We start from the raw sequence: 21443 nt of genomic DNA on the forward strand, positions 1-21443 counted from the left end.
ATCTCAAATTATTTAATATAGAGCCCTCATATTTTTTTAAATATGAAGCTGAATTATTCCATTTAGCCAATTACCCAAGTAAATAGGGAGTGTGGTTATCCTGATCATTAAAAAATAGTTGTGTTTTGGCCACAGTATGGTTGGACAATAGAGCCTCTATAAAACTGAGCTAGTCATGTGTGCATATAGATCCTTCCAAACAAGTAACAACAAAAGCTGATTTGTCTTATGACCTTTATATATATATATATATATATATATGTGTGTGTGTGTGTGTACACTTGCACACACATACATATATCTGGAACCACAGTCACTTCTTTTTTAAAAGAAAATCTTAGCTACATTAGAGTTAAGATGCTTTGGGATTCTTCACCTATGGGGCCATGTTTGTAGGGCCATGATTCTGCAAAGAATTTAAATATGTTACAGCATGGAATTACACTGATGTCAACAGAATTAATGTGCCTGAAGAAATGCATTTAAGGCCTGTGAGAGAATTTAAGCAGCAGACCTTGAAGACAAACCAGTTCTAAAATAGCTTTATATGACTCTTCTTCTAATGAAAGTGTAAACATTTAAATGGTGAATACCTGTTACTGTCTTGCCAGTGACAGAAGCAAGCACTGAGTTCTAGAAGAAGATTATATCTACTTCTGTCTAAAATGACAGAGATCTAACTTTTAGCCCTTCAACTCCTCATGTTTTGAGATTGAATAGTGTACTTCAGAGTTATATAATTTTGGCAGAAAGATATCCACATGTGAGAGGAAAAAATATTTCCCTAGAAGACTGATGAAAATTAAATATCAGGTGTTTGAAACTGCTCAGGTGTTTAGAAAGTCAGAATTTGCTGAAGGGAAAGGAATTTGTACCCAAAGATCAGGCAACGCATTAAAAATGCATGGGAAAATATGAAAAAAATACCCCATAGGATGCATTGTGGAACCATGTGATAAAATCAATTTCACAGTGAATCATGCAGCTCTGCAGTTCAGTGTTGATAACTCACAATTCAGCTGAGAGTCAGAAAATATTTAGTAATTTTTTTACAGCCCCAACTCTTAAATTCATATGATTACAGCGGGAATTCCAACTTTAATTAAATTTGAAGTAAGTCCCTGCCTGCAGAACAATGCTACAAGCCATGTTCATGTATGCTCCAAAGACTTGGAAATCAAAAGACAAATAAAAGCAACCTGTGGGGTTTTTTTTGTTTGTGTATGCTTTTATTGCTAATAGATTGTAAATAAGCTTTGTTTCATCTGGAGGCTGCTTTATTCAAAAATGAGTAACAAACTACAGTACTGAGCTAAGGAGAGGAATACAGTGAAATTAGACAACCTACAAAGCATCTTATTTAATCTAACACAGGATTGGAGAGCAACAGACTTTATCCTGGTAAACTAAAGCACTAGCAATACAGGTTAATGAGGTAAGAGCAGAAATGTAACCTACCTTAATGCCAGTGAAAAGATCCAGCCAACTGCTGTGTGTTTCCAACTAATAAAATACAATTGACATGTATTACCAGCTGTGAGGCACCCAATAAATGATGGATCAAAACACAAATCATCTCCTTCCCCCTTCTATTTTTGCACAATATACTAAGTGACTTTATCAAAGAAAAAAAGGGTCTTTTTAAAGAACTATCCCAAATGTGCTCCTTTGAAATGTTGGGATATCCTCTAAGCATTCTCACTGGTCTGTTCTGGGGATCACACAGGAATTACAGGTATATAACACACATAGAAATAATGAGGTTGAAAAATCAAGTTCCTATTGTATTCACAAATGGGGTTTTGTATAACTCCACTTTCTTATGAGCTTGTATCTGTTTCGGCTCTCATGGCCAGTAAATCTTAGCACATGTACCTAATGTTGATGATTGCTCTATTTAAGACCTGAAGAAGTGTATGTCTGTCCAACCCCTTGTTCTCCAAACCATCATCATTTGATTTAATGAAATGCACTACTTGTGACTGCAAACTTCATTAGTATTTCTGATAGGCCTTCATTAATGATACCACTGAAAAACCACATTGCACTTAGTCCCTCCTCTTCATGTAGCTCTTCATCAAATATCAGTATGTTCCCCACAGGCTAAAGCCAACTACTCTCTAAATCCAGATTCTCCTGCCTCCCATTCTCCATTTTGTCTTGACCTTCTGCTCTCCAGACAAAGTTTCTTGTCTGGCTGGTTCCAGGTCTACCAGCCACTGTCTCCCTCTGCCCTGAGCCAAGTGGCTCCTTCCTCTTGCACCAGTCACTGTTGACACAGACAGGACATGCTGCATTTTCTTGCTGCCTCTTCAGAGCAGTTAGTGTTGAGAAAGCACAACTTCCCCTGCATGCATTTGTTGGAAAATGCATGCCTAGAAGTTCCAATGACAGCCACAAAGGATTCTGGAGAGAAAGGAGAATACTTTGTGGCGTGGAGGGGGGACACATCTGTGTTGTAGTCACACTGGAGCTACAAGCAGATGCAGCATACTCAGTTTGCAAAGGATATTACAGGACAGTTCTAGTAGCAGTTGATGAGTTTAAGTGTTTTTAAGTTAATACCTCTTGCTGCTCTTGGGTCAGTCAATATAAACTACAAATAACTTTCTATTTGATTTATTTGCTTTGTACCTCATTGTGCTTTGGATTCAGACCAGTATTCTAAAATGCCTGTTTCTGATCATCATGATTTTTGAATATCATCCGTCCTTTCTTATTTAGTCTTCCTGGCCCTTTTTAACCAGTTTCCCTGACTGCTTGAGTGTCAGAGAGGTGGCAAGAGCAGGCACAGAGGAGAAGCAGAAGGGCAAATGCTGCTCTCTTCTCTCTGGTGACCTGACCTGAACATGAAGCTGTGCCAGGGGAGGGTTGGGTTGGATATTAGGAAATGGTTCTTCATCCTGACAGTGTCTGGGCAGTGGAACAGCTCCCCATGGCAGTGGTCACAGCATCAAGCCTGACAGAGCTCCAGAAGTGCTGGGACAATGCTCTCAGGCACAGGGTGTGACTCTTGAGGTGTCCTGTGCAGGGCCAAGAGATGAATTTTAGTGATCCTTAGCGGTCACTTCCAACTCAGGATATTCTATGATCCTGTGAAACCATGGAAGAGAGCATGGGTACCTTTTGATACCTTCTCATCTCTTCCAGAATCATCTCCTGACTCAAACTGTCCTTGCTCTAGTTTTGAACTGAGAGAATCTCCAAAGTTATCTCTGTATGGTTAACTATGTGATGAAGACAGAAAACACTGAAAATTAGGTCTAAACTTTTTTTGTTTATGGGAAGGAGAGAAGCATCACAGGGCTTAGTGGAGCTGCTCCTACTTGCATGAGAAAATAATCTAGAGAAAAAAAAAAGTTTAGATTTGATGTTCTGTGCTTTCTTTAGTATTTACAGTTTGTCAGCATCACAGGACCTTTCTCTGGATTTCAAGAGCAGCTCATGAGACTGTGTCCCTGCAATCCCATCGGGCTCCTGTCAATGGATTGTTGTGCTTTCTCCAATAAGATTATAAACGCTCATTTGCTTTCAGCAGAAGTTTTACCAAGCATCTATTCATATCTTAATGGATTATTGACATAACACAGCAGACTGTTATGAAGTATTCCACTATGTGTAATTAGAGAGTATTTAATCTGCATAATAAAAATCCATATGAACAGTTGTTGTCATTCATGCCCAAAAGCTGCTCATCTAAATGAAGTATCTACTTTGCCCTATAAATTTAGGGATAAAAACCAGCATTTTGAAAAAAATCTAAATTCAAGAATACCAAAAAGGTGGTTTTACTCAGCAACCCAGATGGGGGGGGCAATTTGATTTCTCTCCACCCTCCCCCTGCCAAAAAAAAAAAAAAAAAAAAAAAAAAAAAAAAAGAACAGATAAAATAAAAGAAAATGGCATATAGATTTGAATGTTATAGTGCAACTTTAATCTTGGGAAATGTTTTTACAGCCATTTGTTGAATGTTCACTGCCCCTTTCCTTGTGCCTTTAGTAGGATGCCAAGAGAGAGCATACAAGGAGCTTGCTCAGGGTCCTCCTGCCTGGGCTGGGGAGGAAGGCTGGGTCAGGTTCTCTGCACTGTAGGGCCTTGTGATTTTTTTTTATAATCCATGCACCCAGTGCTCCCACATGCAGAGGATGGGCAGAAGGTCAAGCTGGCATCTGTATATCATTTAAGACCTGCTGAAGCGTGTGACATAGAGCTTAATTGGGAATATGAGTGGTTCGTAGAGCAACGCTGGGTGCTCTGTAATGGGAAAATTTTAGGGTTGAAAAACAGCAGGGGAAGAGAAGCTGTAACTGATAATGCAGCCTGATAGTGCTGAGAGAGTAACCACTAAGTAGGGAAAATATTTTACCCCTGTAGCCTGCTAGGGCTTCCTTTATGAAAGGCTTTTACTAGATCAAAATGTACAAAGAAAGCAGGAAAAAAGGAGTTAAAATATTTAATAAAATGTTTATATATAATATTTTTTTACTTATTTTAACAAAAAATTATTGTGATTTTTATTTTGCTAAGGAGCTTCCTTGAGCTGAAATTAGCCAAAACTGAAGGATATAAACTTTCATTGTAAAGAAATGTTCTGTTCAACCGCTGTCACTGCTTGTTATGTCATGGTGAAAATCCATCTCAGACTAGCCTGAAAACACAAATTAAAAGAAAAAAACCCAACCAAGGTAAAACCTCAGCTGTAATTTTCACATCAGCTTTTTACAGCCAGAGCACAATACAGTCATTTTGTGGTATCATAAAGAGTTGTTAGTTGTTCTTCTGGTGATTTAAAGCCCTAAAATTGTCCACATAGTCTAGAATATTAGTGTGTACAAAAGGAAACTCCACTGCATAAATTACACAAGTCTGTTCGTTTTGGCATGAAAATAATAAACTCAATTATTTGAGAAAAGGCATCTATAGGGTATACAGTGGGCTTGTCATGGCATTGATGGGTGTGTGTGTGTGTGTTGAATTAAGCAGAAGTGTTCACAAAGAATTAAAAAATCTGTGCTGATACATGAGGGCACTGTAATATTCAGGTGAACAAGCCCTGTAAAGTAACTCTAAGTCACTAGTGCAAAACTCCTACTTTTGTATCTAGACATTAATGTTAAGTCAACAGGAAGCAAGTTATTCTGGAATTGGTTCCAATTCTGATGCTTAATGCTCAAATATTTGCTTTCATAACATTAACAATGTTCTTTACATACAGCTTCTAGTGAATGTGAATTTAGACTCATAAATTGCAGGCCCCTCCAGTTTATCTGCACAAATCTATTTGTGGTTCTCAGCTGAGGGGGTAGGATTTAGGATTGTATTGTAATTTAAACAAAAAAATGTTAATTGTAGTGCAGGCGTAAAACACTTGCAACTGTCCTAGAGGAGTCTCAAGGTGCTTTATCAACCCAGATATTATACAGAGCTTTCAAGAATCAGTTCCTGAATGTCTGAGTTTAAGAAAAAAAGGGCCAATGTGATAAGAAATATCCTGAAAAGCCTTCTAAATCCCTTTATCAGCGAAAGATAAAAATAATAACACTCAGTAGCTAAAAAATACAATTTGTGGAAATCTTAATGAAGCCTAATGAATCATATGAGCTGTATTGTTACATTTACTATCCCTATTTTACAGCTAAGAGAAAAGAAATATGAAAGTGAACTCTGACATTTTCATCTATTTGGTGTATTAAATTTTGCAACTTAATCCATATTCTTACGTGCTAGTGAAAGAGAGAAGAATTTAGTTCTTATTGAAAGTTAAGTATCACAGAGAGGGGGAGAAATCTGCAAGGGTGAGAGAAATACCCCCATTCTGTCAGGCATCTAGTGACCCTAACTTACGGTTTGAAAGCAGGGGGCTGAGAGCTTTAAAGTGCCAGCCATCCAAACATCTTTCCCCTCTCTAAAAGAAGGAAATGTATTTCAGCAGTGCTCAGCCGATGCCAGCTTGGTCTCCATCTTAAGGAGCCTGCACTTGAATGTTGTAGAGTGAGCATCCACATGGTTTCACACTTCATGTGTTCTTCTGTGCATAATCATCTCCTCATATTAGCTGATCATCCTCTGGTTTATTGGTAGTCTCTTCTGCTTTGGAATTTGTAAATTTAGTATCGTATTAATTTTCCTCCTTCTTTTCCATCAGAAACTGTGGATATGTCTCACCCTACTGCAGTCTGTGTGTCACAAGCACTGTCTCTATGCCTTGTGAGCCTCTGTTTGCTGTTGTATAGATATAACATGCTGTTCTCATGGTTGCTTAAATATACTTATTGATATTTATAAAGAACTGACAATTTTGATACAATTTTCTAATGATGATTACAATGTGAAAAGGTTGTGTTCAGCATTTTGGTCTCCAGCACCAGGCTGCGGTCTTTCTTTCTCTTGGGCATACCTTATGAGTATTTTATGATCCTACTGTGTCCATGGTTTTGTCAATTTGCTGTGAACTTGGCTTTCCTTTTTGAGTACCTGTCTATGTATGCCTCTGCACTGTCATGCACTGATGAGGAAGCGAAATGATCCTGCTAGGAGATGCACAAATACAGGCAGCCCGATCCTCATTCCAGGCATTCAGCATCCAAGGATTTTGTTGCCTCATCTTAGCAGTCCATCTGATTTGGATCAAGACCCCAGATCCTTGTGAAAGTTCTGTACAAATAGAATTATTAATAAAAACAGCTCCTCTATAGAATGTATATATACACACATAGATGTATATATGTAGGCAGAATCTGTATGTAAATAATATGAAGAATGGGCAATTTCATTCCTCACAAATATAAATACAGGTAGACATAAACTTTGGGCAATTTTCAGCTTCTTTTTGGCCAAAATTTCATCAGCTGTTACGTGCTTCCTTAGTGTGCCTTAGATTCTTGGACTTTTCCCTGGGGAACCTGTTTTTCCAATTCTGATGGCTGCTGTTGCCTTAAATGCTGTAAGGAAATGCACATCCCTGGCAGGATGTTCAAAGTTGGATTCAGACCATGTGGGGACCACTGGTGTTATCTCTGAGAACACTCAATGAGCAAATCCAGGGGTTCCACAGTCAAACAGCCCAGAGAATGAGCTGGCCGACAGCTCTTGGGCTGGTTCATGTGTCTACAACCAGAAAGAAGAAACAAGCTTTTGACAAAGAGATTGCTGGCCCTTGAGATGTGGTTTGGTCAGATGTAGGTCTACAAAGGTTGGTTCTTCACCTTTGGCTCAGGCCATGTCTTCTGAGCCCCCCTGGTTTGGAACAGCAGCTCATGAGACCCTCCAGAACAGCTGTTCCTCTCACATTTTTGAGATCCACAATGGTACTCTGCTCCTTCCAGAGTCACTCATAGATAGGTCCTGGATACTGACTCCTTCTTCAAATAGCTTCTGTTTGTGTCCTGAGGTTTTCCTTCATATTATTATGAGATTTGGTCTTTGATTCAACAGCGTTTACCTTATAACTTCCTTTTCACTGCAGAAGAGAAATCAGAAGACTCAATCAGACTTGTAATCTGTTCCTTATCTTCAGTGGAAGGCAAGAAGGCTTTCCAATGTTTTGTTAGATATTTCTGGACAAACTCCCAACTCCATAAGCAAAAGCACAAAGCAAAGATCACAGGTTTCTTAAACACTGACCTGTCCTTTTGAAACAGTTCTGATTCCTCAGTGTTCTTTGAGACAGAAGAGCACACTGAAAGTGTCTCACTCATTTTAATGATGAGAGAGCTTTTTTACAACTTTAGTCCTCCACCTAGCATGGTCAGAGGGATTTTGTATGGACTTAAAATTTACTTGTTCCTTGTGTAGACCATGTCCCCTCAGCCTGTCACTAATTTATAGGTGTTTCTTTAATACATAATGATAAATTATGTCTTTTAGAGATGCTCACCTAATCAGCTTGGTGAATATCCTGTGCCCCCTGCCAGAGGTTTTCTCCTATGCCTTCATTATCCATTGCAAAAATCAGTCTTTCTGCCCTGGAGCTCATTCATCTCTACAGTTCTTGTTAGACAGCTTCTTGATTTGTCAGTTAGAGGAGCATTTGTTCACAAAAGTTTCCTTCATGACTGTAGTCATCCAGTAGGTCAGACAATATACCATTGTGGTTATTCTTCCATGGCTACTCTCCCATTTCTGTGCTACACCTGAGCTGGTTCCAGTGCCACGGCCTCCTAGTGCTGAGCTTGCCTTTAGCCAGCAGCAGGCAATGGCTCTCTGGATTATGGTTTACCTGTTTATTCTGCTCAGTGATACCCTGATAAACACCAGTGGAGATCCCAGCAGCAAGTATGCTGATGTGTGCTGATGATTTATAGGACAGGATGTTTTGATTAGCTTGTTTGAAATTGCCCCCATTGTCATACCCACATTATGTTGACAAGTGAAGGATTTTCCACTTGGATTTGCTGAATGCTCTTGAAACTCCATTAAGTTTTTTCCAATCAGGGCTTGGCCCTCCTTGTCAGGTGAGATGGTTTTCATATATTTGGTAGTACACCTTCCAAATCTTTCTCCATTCTTCGTTTCTCAGTGAAATCAACCTCACAGTTATTTCAGTCAGGGGAGTAAAAAGAGATGGTAGCCTTTATTAACAGACAGGCATGTGCATCGTTTAGAGTTTGTGCTTTACACTCATTCTAAATACCTTCCTAAGCAGTCTCAGCATTCTCTCTTGGAGAGTGACTTCCATCAGCTACATGATCGCAGGATGGAGCTCTCTGGCATAACTTTGATACTGTGTCTCTTGCTCCAAGACATAAATTGTCTGCCTAACTCTGTTTGGGTATGAGTGACAAGCAGCCACATCTCAAAGACAAGGATACAGATAAGCTACCTCTCCTCTGTTACTTCTCTATTCCATTTCATTATGTTCTACCTTCACTTTATGTTTTTTGCTTTCTGGACTTGTGTTTTTCTTCATAATTTGCATTATCATCCAGTATCTGACATTTCCAGTCCTAAAAAAGATACAGTGTTTCATTTTTGAAGCCACTGCAAGTATTAGATTTTCTAAATTTTGCCTTGCCTAGGCTTGCAGTTCACATTCCCCACAGCACAACTCCTATGAGATGAGCTTTGCTTGTTTGTACTCAATATAATTAGAATTTCATTTCAGAAGTATTTCTGGTACTTCAAATATAGTATAGCTTGTGTATGGTGTCCAAATGTAAATCATATGTAGTCTTTTCAAAGTGATAATCCAGTCTTTGCTCTTGCAAAATTTCTGCTACAATTGATTCTTTCTAGCTCTTCTTTGTCTTTCTCCAGCTGTTATCCACAGACTTTTGCAGAATTGTTTTACTATACAAAATAAAATTAAATATAATGGATTTGCCCAGGGGCTGCTTGGGTCTATATTTTATTTCAAGCCTTTGTGCAGTCTTCACTGGGATTTCTTGCAAATCTACTGACTGTATTTTGTGGACTTCTCTCTAGAGCCTTCAGTTTTGTTTCGCAATTGCATCTCTTTATGGATTTACAGGTTAATACATACAAAGCATCACACATCTCCTTTTTGATTTCTTAGAGTAAACCAATCCCTCTGCAGCTTTATCTTTCTGTAACTGAAGAAAACTCTTCATTTATTTAGTGCTGTGGAACAGCTGTCTTGCTCTTTCTCACCTGCACATAGGCTATTGGTCTAATATGGTGCATCTGAGCCCAGGATGTTTTAGGCCACTTTTTAATCTTCTCAGGAATAGAAAAAAGTTGTTCTGCTTTGCTCAGTTCTCTAGGTTTTTTCTGGAAAGTCAGATGCATAGTGCAGTTTTTACTGGTTTCTCTAAGATATCCTTTACACTCTTTAGCTCCAAATCAGGACTCAGAGGTACCATAAATCATTATCATAACTAAAGAGAAACTCATGCTGGGGAAAGATCCACATGCTTTACTCCATCAGGTGCTCAGCACTGACTGAGTGTAGGAAAAGCTAATTCAGACCAAAATTCTTCTTAAAGTGCCTTTTACTGTGAGTGTTATTTAATGTTCAGAGGTGTTATGTACTTAAGACTGTCTCTGAAGTTAAATGAGGAAGGAATGAAATGGTATATTTATAAAAGACCAAGATTAAAAATTGGCTTGTATTGCCTTACTATTTAGAAGTTCTTACATCTAGTTAAGTTATTCAATGTTGTTTTTCATGGAGATATTCCAGAAAACTGCTTTCAGTTCTGGAATGACTGATCTCTTTCTAATTGAGTGAAACTTGGCAAGCCTCAGATCTACAAGAAACACAAAGAGTGCAGGTAAAAAACATTACTACAAAAAGATTTAATTAAATACTGTATTTCTAAAATCATAATAACTGAGAAACCACCATTTTGTTTTACTTACTGTGAAAAGGCAAAATGTAACCAGAAAACAGTAAGATCCAATTTGCTTATTCCACAGCTACAGAATCTTCTTTCCAAAATAAATCTTTATGCTGCTTCTTTCTCCTTCTAACAAATGTTTTTGTCTCTTACTGGCAAAACTGAAAACAGAAGGAAAGACAATAGTTTGTGAAGAGTCTTTTCACTTGGGAAATACTACTTTATGGTAACTAGTATAATCTGTCATAACTCCAAATGTAACAGACTAGTACAAAAAGAAAGCAACAATGGTAAGTGCCTCCCTGGGTGTTTCATGGTAATTACAGCTCTCTGGATGAGAGAGCTGATGGCTAAAGGCAATTTAGACATTTAAACTGACCAGTCTGATTCCCTTCCTTTTAGGCTGAGATCATTCTATTAACAGGCATGTAGATTGATGGTGTATCCAGGATTTTCTGGAGTGGGGTGCAGTTTCAGGAGACAGCCTTCAAAAATATGGGTAAAAGAGTGATAGAATCAACCACACAATAACTGAGGCATAATTAAACAATAGCCAGGAGAGCATAATGACCACCATTTTACAGTGACTTTGACTGCCATTGCTATTTTGTACAGTCCTTAATATGGAAGATTTGGTGTGTCTGTGTATGGTGCTGTCCTGTACTCACTGTTGTTAATGTTCACTGAATATTCTTTTCCATAAGACAAATATGTTTTTTAATGTAAATTAACAGGCTGTTATCTTCAACAGTGAGCTATGGAGCAACAACAGCGGTAGGTTTCTGATTACAACTGTATTTAACATTTTCTATAAAGTCACACAGAAATTGCTGCTCAGGAGGGACCTATTGCTGCACTTGTGCCTCTTTCTGGATTGGTTTTGTTTTCAATATTCCTGTACTTTAAAATGACTGCAGAGATGATGGGATTTTGGCACTGCAGGAAGTACTGTAGTTATGGAGGTACTGTCATTTTGGTGAATTTTAGTCCTGTGCCCAGTGTGCACATGCACTGCTGGCAACTGGGACACTGTACACATGCACTGCAGCCAGCTGGGACAGTGTGCCCATGCACTGCTGCCAGCTGGGACACTGTACACATGCACTGCTGGCAGCTGGGACAGTGTGCACATGCACTGCAGCCAGCTGGGACAGTGTGCCCATGCACTGCTACCAGCTGGGACAGTTGCACATGCACTGCTGGCAGCTGGGACAGTGTGCACATGCACTGCAGCCAGCTGGGACAGTGTGCCCATGCACTGCTACCAGCTGGGACAGTTGCACATGCACTGCTGCCAGCTGGGACACTGTGCACATGCACTGCTGGCAGCTGGACCCTCCTGCTTTACCCTGACCATCTCCAGCCCTGGGCTCCACAGGACTGCAGCCAGTGATGCCTGGTGGCATAAATGATCCTTCACTGACATGTGATGCAAGTTGGTCCTGCAGGAAAATTTTCTTCTGCCCCTTCCTCTAAAGTGCTGCAAGAATAAATCACTGATTCAGCTTAAATGGTGCTTAAGTGATATAATGGAGCCCTTAACTGGCCTGTAGACAGAGGTAAAAGCACTTGGATCTAGCACTGATTAAAATTCCACTAGCCTAGTGTTTGTTTATTGTTTTAAAAATATTTTGCAACAAAAGAAAAGATGAAAAACATAATTTGACTATAAAAGCAAATCATGGATAAGTGGAATAAGGACAAGTGGGCTGTTCTTTGACATTAATATTTATATTCAAGGATATCCTACATGCATGCAAGGGACATAAAATTCCTTTTTATTTGCAGGATAAAAGAGAGTTTTGAAGCTTGCATTGTGGTTCAAGAAAGGAGAAAGTATTTGCTTGCCCTCTGCAACACAAGGGAAACAAATTAGTGGATCTGTAATTTAACCACTTCCATTAGCACAGCTTTTAAGGGTGGTTGCTTTTCCCAGTTTTCACAGATTTGATGTTGGGAGGATTGCCATACCATTGGTGAGATGCTAAATAGGGGTTTTTTGTCTTGTAACTTTTTGATACTTTGTGTTGAAGGTGTAACTCATTAGTACTCCTTACATAACAGTGGATCCAGATAATACCATTGTGTAGGTTCCTACTCTGTGCTCTGCAAGCCTCCTCCTGATCCTACCAGTGACCAGAAATATGTACCAAGAGCATCCATTAAGTGATTTCTTCCTGTACATGCCACATGGAGGAGAAGTCAATATTTATACCTCTCACTTGATAGAATTCATTAAATATATTTTGCTAAATAACACTCTATATTACATATTCCTTGTCTAATATTTGCCCACAGAAGTATTTGTTATGTGAGTTGAATGCCTAGTTAAGACCTAAATGAGTACAATATATTTAATATTTATTTGCTAGCACAATACAGCAGATACAGGGGAGGTGAGAAAGAATGCAAATAGTGGAGGAAGAAAAAGTGATTTAAGGGCACAGACAGAACATGAAATATTTCTACATGACTGAAGTGATTCTGGAAAAAGGTTAACAGTGAGAGAAGCTCAGTTATTTAGGTTTTAGAATTTAAAAGTCAAAAATTTTAAGAAAAAATAATGTTTAAGGAGATTGTAAATTACTATTAACAGCAGTCCTGCTTTATCTAAAAATGTGTTGCTTCAACAGAGCTCCAGAAATGAGCCACTTCTCATCAGATCTGGACCATCTGGGTTCTCCACATTTAGGGCACCTTTTGTCTTCAATGACAGGTTCTTGATATGAGAAATCTTTATTTTTTCTTTGCTATTGTTTTAGTCTGTGAATAAAACTCATATCACAGCAAAATCTAGTCACAACAAGGACAACAAAATCCCCATGGGGGTGAGAGCTGTTAAAGCTCTGTTAAAGACTGTTTACTAGAGATATTGTATTGGCTAATGGGATTTTGTGAGAAATTACCTTGCAGAATTTTGGCAAAGAAAGTGCTTTGGACAGTAATTTGTTTTTCTGAAAATAATGTTTGGTAATAAGAGTAACATGCCTGGCTCTATTTTCTGAAATGTATTCCTTGAGAGCAAATGGAAATCACAACTGTGCAGGCAGAGGAAGGATTTTGGCCATTTATGTGATTTGAAGAAATCACAAATAAAATCCACCACCAGCAAGATGCTGTGGCATGTTTAACACTGAACTTTTAATTTAATAAAAGCGAGTGAATCATGAAGTAAATATATCTTTACTTGACGTGATACAAATGTAAGAAAAGCTGTACCAGACATTATAATGCCTTATTTTAGCAGATATGTGTTTGCATTTGTAGCTGTGGGTAGGATTTCAAAGCTGCCCTTTGGTGAATATAACCATGGAATAATCAAACCTCATTTCTTTATATTGGTTTCTACTAATGTACTTTTTCTGCTGTATAGCTGTGATTATTCAATCCAGGCTGGTCTTCCTAGGAATTACTTTTCTGTATCTGTATATATGGGAATTTTGTGGATGAGAACTCAATGGATGTTTTTTTTTTCAGTCACAATTAAGTTCACTGCTAAATTTAAAGGGGAATTTGAAGAATTTAAATAGGATCTTTGTTAGAAAGGCACTTGTACACATGCATCATATTAATGGTCTTCCTATATTTAGTTAGTTCTGCTGGTTTTGCACTGGGTGATCAGAGTATGACTACTTTGTTGATGCAATCCTGAAGTGTGAAAAATATCTTAACTTGAAATTTAACTTTATTTTATGAAGGAAATATTTTGAACATCCTGAGCAAATTTCAAAGCATTATCCTCAATTTTGAACAGGACAGCAATCTACCATCTAAAAAACCCCAATGGTAAGGAAACAGCAGTTTTGAGTAAATAGTGTATTCTATGTTCATCCATCACAGCTTTCAGTTTCCTCTCCAAATGGACTCAATCATTTTATTGAAAAGATATCCCACAAACCAAATGCTGTCCATGATTAATTCCTACATGAGTTTGCTGTAACAGGCTCTTCTGTTACACTGTTGGCATGTTGTGCTGCTGGTTGCACAGACTCTCTATGCATGGTCATACTAGTTTATTTTATGGTGGTTTTGGTTTTGGATTTACCTGGTTTTCTTTCTTTTCTCCAATATTTTATGGTGCTAGCTCCTTTCTTGGGAGGGCTCCTTAGGAAATGCCACTAACATACATAGCTACCACATTAATAAATGGGAAATTAGTGTTATGTACTGACAAATGGAATTGTATGATCTTCACAGAAAAAATTCCAGGTGATTTTAAACGTTTTTTCATTTGCAAAATCAAATTATATTTTAAATTATTCCTAACATCAGCTCATCTCTGGCAAAGTAACAAATAAGAGGGAGCAAGCAGAAACAAAGTGCTGACAGAACTGAGCAGGGAATTAAAATCAGCATGATTCTGTGATAAGTGTTACGATAGTGTGTACAATGCTGAGTTGTTTGTTACCTGGTTTAGTGCCTAGATGGTTGACATTTCTTTCTGCCCAAGACACAGCACCGCGTGTCCCTGACAGAGGCACAGAACGTGCACAGAGCAGAGCTCACATCACAGCCATCTTGTAGCACCTCTTCTGGTCTTCCAGCTTGCTCTCCCTCCCAACAATTATCTTAACCTCAGAGCACTCAGAGTTGGCAAAAATGGTAAAGATGCCCCTCTGATGTATTTTTAGGTCTGCACACATTTTTGTTTTTAATCACTTCTGCAATTACTGCGAAGTAGAAAAGGACCTTGAAAGGGTCACGCATTTATAAAACCAATATAAAAACGTTCCCTCCGGAGAAATAGTTCTTTGCCCCCTGGTGGTGAATTAATTTTGAAAAATATTACAAAACACTTTTAGGAAAATTCACTTGAAATGAAAAATAAATGCTAATTGCTTCATTGAATACAAGTAATAATACACTGCTAAGCAACACTTAATGTGTCAAACATAATTAGAAAAAATCCTATTATGAGCAAGCTCCATCAATCTTTGATAGACACTGTAGAATGGATTTAAAATAGTTTGAAAACTGCATGAAACCTTCAATACTTTAAAATTATGTCTTTTACTTTGCTTTTTTTGGGGGGGGGTTAACACAAATGTCTTAGGAATGTAATGTAGTCTTGAGAATCCCTAATTTCCACCGTTCTTACTGGAAATGAACAATGGAAATTATATTCATCAAAACAGCATCTTTACATTTGCCCATCTCTGTATGTTGTCCATACATTGAGAGCTCCCATTCTGTGCCACTAGAATAACATTCCCTGAATAAAAACTTTTAAAATAGCATTACATATTTCTCAAAGTTGTCTAAGGATTTTCTGCTTGCATATGCTGAGCATCTCCATCTGGGAATAGACTACCAGCATGTCATTCTTGGAATAGTAATAACAAAATTAACACTGGTAGTCACCCACTTGCAATTTTAGCCACAGATAATTTTGAAAAGTATCAAGAACACGCTGTTTAAAAATATGCCATTAGCCTTCTAATCACTGATTTTGTTCTATCTTTTAATTATTGTGCCTCTAAAACTTCTCCTTGAGAGTGCTTACCCATGTTGATGTTCTTCTTCAGAAAAAATACATATTAAAATTTAATGACAGACTATTGTCATGTCATGCAGCAAAACATTATACATTTATGTTGGGAAAAGGCCATTTATAATGATCAGGGCTTTCACATGTTGGCTTTACACTATTAGGATATGGCTCCTAAGGATATGGCTCATATGAAGATGATCTGAGTGTATTACCATATCTTGTATGATGGTAATGTGGCTTCAAGTAGTTTTAGCGTTTGGAAAATAGCATCAAAGGTATGGCATACCCAGCAGGCACTATTGGGTTTTGGCACAAATGATGTAACATGAAGAAAAAGAAAAAAACTAAGAGCAATGTAGCTAAAAGAGACGGCTGAGCCGCCCAGACCAGGCACAAATGGGCTATTTCCTAAATAATATTCTTTCATGTCTGATGGACTGCAATAGCTTTCTGTTTTTATCTCTGTTGCTTTTGCTTCTCTTCCCATTCCCACATTTCTTTCTCATTACTTTGTGTTACGTCTGACCTAAGGTATCAGCTGGTGTACACAAACAGCATATTCCTTACAAATCTTTCCGTGGGCTGGGTTGCTATAAAGTGTCCCCACTGTCCTTCTTTTCCCACTGCCACACTACATGTCATCTTCTCTCCGTCTCCATTCCATTCGCCTGATCGCGCGGCTAAACGCTAAACTGCATCTGCAAAATGCTCTGACTTCAGAAAAAAAATCCTTAAAAAGGCAATAGCCAGGCCAGTCGCCTATGGGTTCGGAGCGCTGCGGCACCGCTCGGAGCAGGGCTGCTGCTGCTGCTGCTGCTGCCCCGCCGCTTCGGCAGCACAGCCGCCTTCTCTTCCGGGGCGGCGTTCCTGCCAGCTGGGATGTGACAATTCCTGCCAGCTGGGATGTGACAATTCCTGCCTGCGCTCTGCCCTAACCTGCCCTGCTGCCGGGGGAGCTGCTCCGGCTCCGGTTGTGCTGCGGGGTTTTGGCCGGGGGAAAAGCCGCTTTAAGCGGGGCTGTTTCCTGCCTGCTCTGCCCTCTCGTTCTGGCTCGCCGTCCCCGTGATTGTGCGAGTGCAGCTGTTCGTGGGTTGGGCTGTGAACTGGACCAGGGAAACATCTGAGTCTTTCTGTGCGGGTGTACGCGCGTGTGCGGGAGCAGTTTTGTGTTGTGGTTTTGGGGGGTTTTCGTTTGTTTTTTGGGGTTTTTGTATTTTTTTTTTTTAAGCGGGATCATCTCACCCATTTGACTTCTAACGTGGCCCACAGGAGTTGAATGAGCGCGGCTGAGGAAGCAGCGAGCGGAGGCGCAAAGGTGGGGGGCAGCGCCTGGGCTGGGGGGAGGGCGCAGGGAACTCCTGAGCCAGCTTTGTGAGCAGAGAGAGGTTCCCTGTGCCCTGTGACTGCACAAAACCGTGCACCAAACCATGCAAAAAAAAAACATGCCCAAAACCATGCCCAAAACCATGTCCAAAACCATGCCCAAAACCATGCCGAGCACCTATGCTAACCAGCCGGAAGGGAGAACTGGAATAGACCGCAGAGCAGTCAGGCTCTCCAATTGCTGGAGATAAGGCTTTACCTTTAGGAAGAAAAGGGGTGGTCCTTTAATAAGATCTTTCCCCCAGACGTCTGCTATTCATTTGAGACACCGAGATGGCAGGCTCTTCAGCTATTCACAATATGATCGTGTGAATCCTACTGGGCTCATGAGGCATGTTGGTCTTTCAGCGCTGTTAAAAACGTTAATAATAACTTGTTCATGCCTTGGGCCTTGGGTGCTGCTGTCAATTAGTGTCAGAACAGAGATTTATTTAAACAAATTATTTCTCTATATGCTTCTTTCCCTCATGCTTTGTAAAGTAGAGCTTTGTGACCAAGTGGACCTGTTTCTGTGGCACCTGTCTGCATGTGCAGGCAAATTTGGGGCACAGAAAGGAAAGGCTATCCTTGCCTTCATAGCACTCTGCATCCTTCAGTGAAAGGAGCTGCCCAGCTGCAGAGCCTACACACAGGATTAAAAACTCTTCTCTGATCTTCTAGCAATTTAAATGTCACGGCTGAGTCACAGGAAAAAAATACTAATACCTCCCAGCAGGAGTAATTTTAGACAATGATGAAAAAGCCATGTGTAATCTTTTACTTTCCGCTCTACCTTTGTGTCAGAGTTTGCAATAGTGAGATTTAAATCTTCACCAGTCTCCCAACTCAACTGCCTGTGATGTCTCACATGTAGCTGCAGGCTCATAGAAAGGCCAAGCATTGCTGAATTTTATTATGTTTGTTCTATATTTTAAATATTTCTCTGAAAACAAGAGAGAATTGACTTGTATTTTAACTGATTTTTTTTTTTTACATTGGGGAGGCCTAATGTGACTTTAATTGAAGTGCTGGAGAAGAGGGAAGTACTCTTCATTACTCTCATGACTTTAAAGAAGAAAACTGAAGGAGATTTCATTATTATGGGAGCACTTATAGCATTTTAATAGTATTTTCAGCATTTTCTTCCCAAAATTTCAGTATTTATGCTTGGAGTACAGAACCGTTTTAATGGAAACATTTAAACTAATCTCATAGTGTAGAGTTTCTTAAAAATCCCTTTTGGAAATGTTCTGTGCAGGATTAGGCCTTCTGTTCCAATGGTTTAAGGAGCAGAATAAAAATGAGTTTCAAATTTCTCCCACTGTTAAAATCAATTGGAATAATTTAACTGTGCTAACTTAAATTAAGAGATCTCTTAAATATGTATTTTAGGTAATCATAATCCCATTAACATTAGCACATTTTTTCCCTATTATTCTTTCCAAATTCACATTCCTCTTGACTAAAAAAAGCCATAATTTATCTGAAGAATTCTGAGGTATTTCTTTCAAAATAGCCATTATCTGCTGTGTTCTCAGAAGCAATGGTACCACAAGCCACCTGCAATTTGTGATCAGTGTTAGGACAGGTTTCCCTGGTCTCAGTAGTATGGAATAAGTGACTTGTTTTTATCAGGTTTTTTGAAGGCTTTTTTAACAATTTCAGCAAGAGCAGCCAGAGGTGGGTTTTGAAAGGAGTAATTTTTCATAACAAATTTCAAATGCCAAAAAATAAGATCAAAATAACAAATGCTTCTCTTCAAGGTTCATCATCACACTACATCAACTTCACTAAGGAGGCTTAGAAGCTAATGAGGCAAGAGCAAGTAGATATGAAAAATACAGAACAAGTCAGAAGGAAAGGAGAATTTGGAAGTATCTGTTAAGGGGAATGAAATATCACTAATCTCACATTTTAAAAAATCTTCCACCTGGTATAGAAATAATGCTACCTTATTGAACTCTTTATTTGCCCCTGGTTTCTAAGGATACTTTGCATTTTTAAACTTTGTTCTACCACCATGTGAGTAGGTAATGTTTTGAATCCAAAGGTGGTATTTTTGTGCAATAAACCTTGAGATTCGAAAGGAAGGAAAATGTAAATATACATTATTTACAGGGCAACAAATTTACACTGTGGATACTGGCAGGCAAAACGGAACAGATTAACAAATAAGGATGTGGGAAGAAATTTTTCTATACCAGGTTCAGTTGCTCCAGCCAAACAAAGCAGCTGATAAATTAATGAGCCCATGACTTTGTCATTCTCTATAAAAGGACTTTTTCTTTTGGCTTTTTGATCAAGTGGGAGGAACCTTTTTTAAGATTATAAGAATGAACAGTTAAGTGCACCTTTTTGTGGAGGGTAAGTTAAAAGGGTCTATATAAGGCACTGTTGGCTAAATTATAATTTCCTGCCAAATGGGTTTAGGACTCTTCAGAAAGCAGAGCCGGAGGCAGAATTGTGATCCTAAAAGCCCAGTGGGCATACATATGGGATATGGAAACATGAGTTTAAATATCACTCTAATTAATATTTAAATAGTTTGTACAAAGGGGAACAGTTTCAATAGCAGAGAATACCTAAGACTACTCTATACTTTATGAGTTGGAAAATTGATAATGGTTGTGTTGGTTCAGCTCCTTACTCAGAACCGAGCAGAGTGTATTGTAAAGCCACATCCTGGTATTCCCATGAAGCATCCAAGGAAGCACTCTACTGTACAGTGGTTCTCTAAATGGTAGCTTAGGTGAATGAATTCAGGTGCAGATAAGATTGGCATCTGGGATTTTTTTTTCTTAAAGCAAACCCTATTTTTTAAAATTTAGTTCATTAATATTTTTCAGAAGAGTGAATGTCTCTTTTCTTAAAAGATTCCCAGAGTGAGTTATTAACCAGGTCTGGTTTCGAGAGAGACGAAACAGATGGGGTGTGCCGAGGAGTCTGCCCGTGCCAGAGAAAAGTGATTTAATGCTGATAATTTGTGTTGTTTGGCCATTAAGTTTCCATCTCATTTCTCATCTAGCGTCCCAGGTGAAACATTGCACATTCATTTAAGCTAGGGAAGAACGAAAGGTTCGTGGACAACACCTTAAAAATCGGGTTGATACTGAGAGCAGGGTGGAGCGATTTTAGGGTACAGTGGGTTGCAGGAATCACACACGCCCTTAAGGAGTTAATGAAGACAGAAAATCGAAACACGATTTAGGGCGCGGGGGGGCCTCGCGGGCACCGCTGGCCCCGCAGGCACCGGCGCTCCACGGCCAAGGCGGCAGCCGCGAGGGACCGGAGCCCTTCCCGTATGTGTTCCTGTGTCCCTGTCCCCGTGTCCCTGTTCCCGTGTGTCCCCGTGTCCCCGTGTGTCTCCCTGTCCCCGTGTCCGTCCCCGCTGTTGGCGGCGGGACGGGGGAAGGGCGGGGCGGGGCGTCCGCGCGCACAGGGCTCGCGCCAGGAGCCGCTCGCGCCCTTCCCCCTCCAGCCTCTCCATTGCGCGAGCGCCGGCGGTTGCCGGGGCTAGTGACGTCACGAGCCACGGAGGCGGCGATTGGCCGGGCGGGGAGCGCCCCCCCCCCTCACCCCTCCCCCGCCGTGGGACCGCCGCTGCCGGGGCCGGGCCGGGCCTCGCGCGTCCCCTCAGAGCGGAGCGGCCGCCGCCGCGGCGAGCGCGGCCTCCCCGGAGCCCCCCGGGCACGTCCCCGCTCAGCCCGCGCTCCGGTGCCGCCACCGCAGGCGGGGGTTATGGCCCGCCTGCGGCCCACCCCGCGCCCTCGGCTGCTGCCGCTCCTGGCGCTGCTGGCGCTGCTTGCGCCCCGCGCCCGCGCCTGGGACAGCGGCGACCTGGAGCTCTTCGACCTGGTGGAGGAGGTGCCGCGGAACTTCTACGACTTCCTGGGGGTGCAGCAGGTGAGCGAGGGACCGAGCCCGCCCGCCGCCCCCTGCCCTAGCCCGTTCCCCGTTCCCGCCGCTCACCGGTGCCCCTGAGCCCAGCGCAGCTGCCCGGCTCCCCCGCCGGCCCTCGGCCCTCGCCTGGCGCTGTCACCCTGCTCTGCCCTGGCCCCCGGGCAACGCGCCTGTCCCTTGCCAGCCTCCACCCTCCCGCTGCGGGGCCCTGCTCTGCTTCAGGTACTGCTCTGCTGCTTCTCCTTCCTGCCCCACCAGAAATCAGTCACCCTCTCCCACACCTTTGTGTGCTCCCACTGCCTGTTGCTTTTCTGAACGTATCTCATTTTCTCCAAATGCATCTACAGCCAGACAAAAGTAGCTTCTGGGGTTTTCACACTTCCCATTCATGT

At 40.7% G+C, this 21443-nt stretch overlaps 1 protein-coding gene and 1 long non-coding RNA gene across 2 annotated transcripts in view; one reads left to right on the plus strand and one right to left on the minus strand.

Annotated features, from left to right (window-relative positions):
* Window positions 1-1166: 1166 nt before the first annotated feature.
* On the minus strand, window positions 1167-21186 carry LOC141728191 (uncharacterized). Its single transcript, XR_012578993.1, has 4 exons — window positions 21121-21186; window positions 17372-17522; window positions 10321-10459; window positions 1167-1503 (listed from the first exon to the last, which is right to left on the minus strand). It is a non-coding gene; the product is annotated as an uncharacterized LOC141728191 (long non-coding RNA).
* DNAJC1 (DnaJ heat shock protein family (Hsp40) member C1) overlaps window positions 20709-21443 on the plus strand; it is a 106839-nt gene continuing 106104 nt past the window's right edge. The window contains exon 1 of the mRNA XM_005480465.4: window positions 20709-21054. Coding sequence (XP_005480522.2) covers window positions 20890-21054 — 165 coding nt within the window. The 5' untranslated portion in view covers window positions 20709-20889. The remainder of the gene's footprint in view (window positions 21055-21443) is intronic.

This window comes from Zonotrichia albicollis, chromosome 1, assembly GCF_047830755.1.
Source record: "Zonotrichia albicollis isolate bZonAlb1 chromosome 1, bZonAlb1.hap1, whole genome shotgun sequence".
NCBI lineage: Eukaryota > Metazoa > Chordata > Aves > Passeriformes > Passerellidae > Zonotrichia > Zonotrichia albicollis.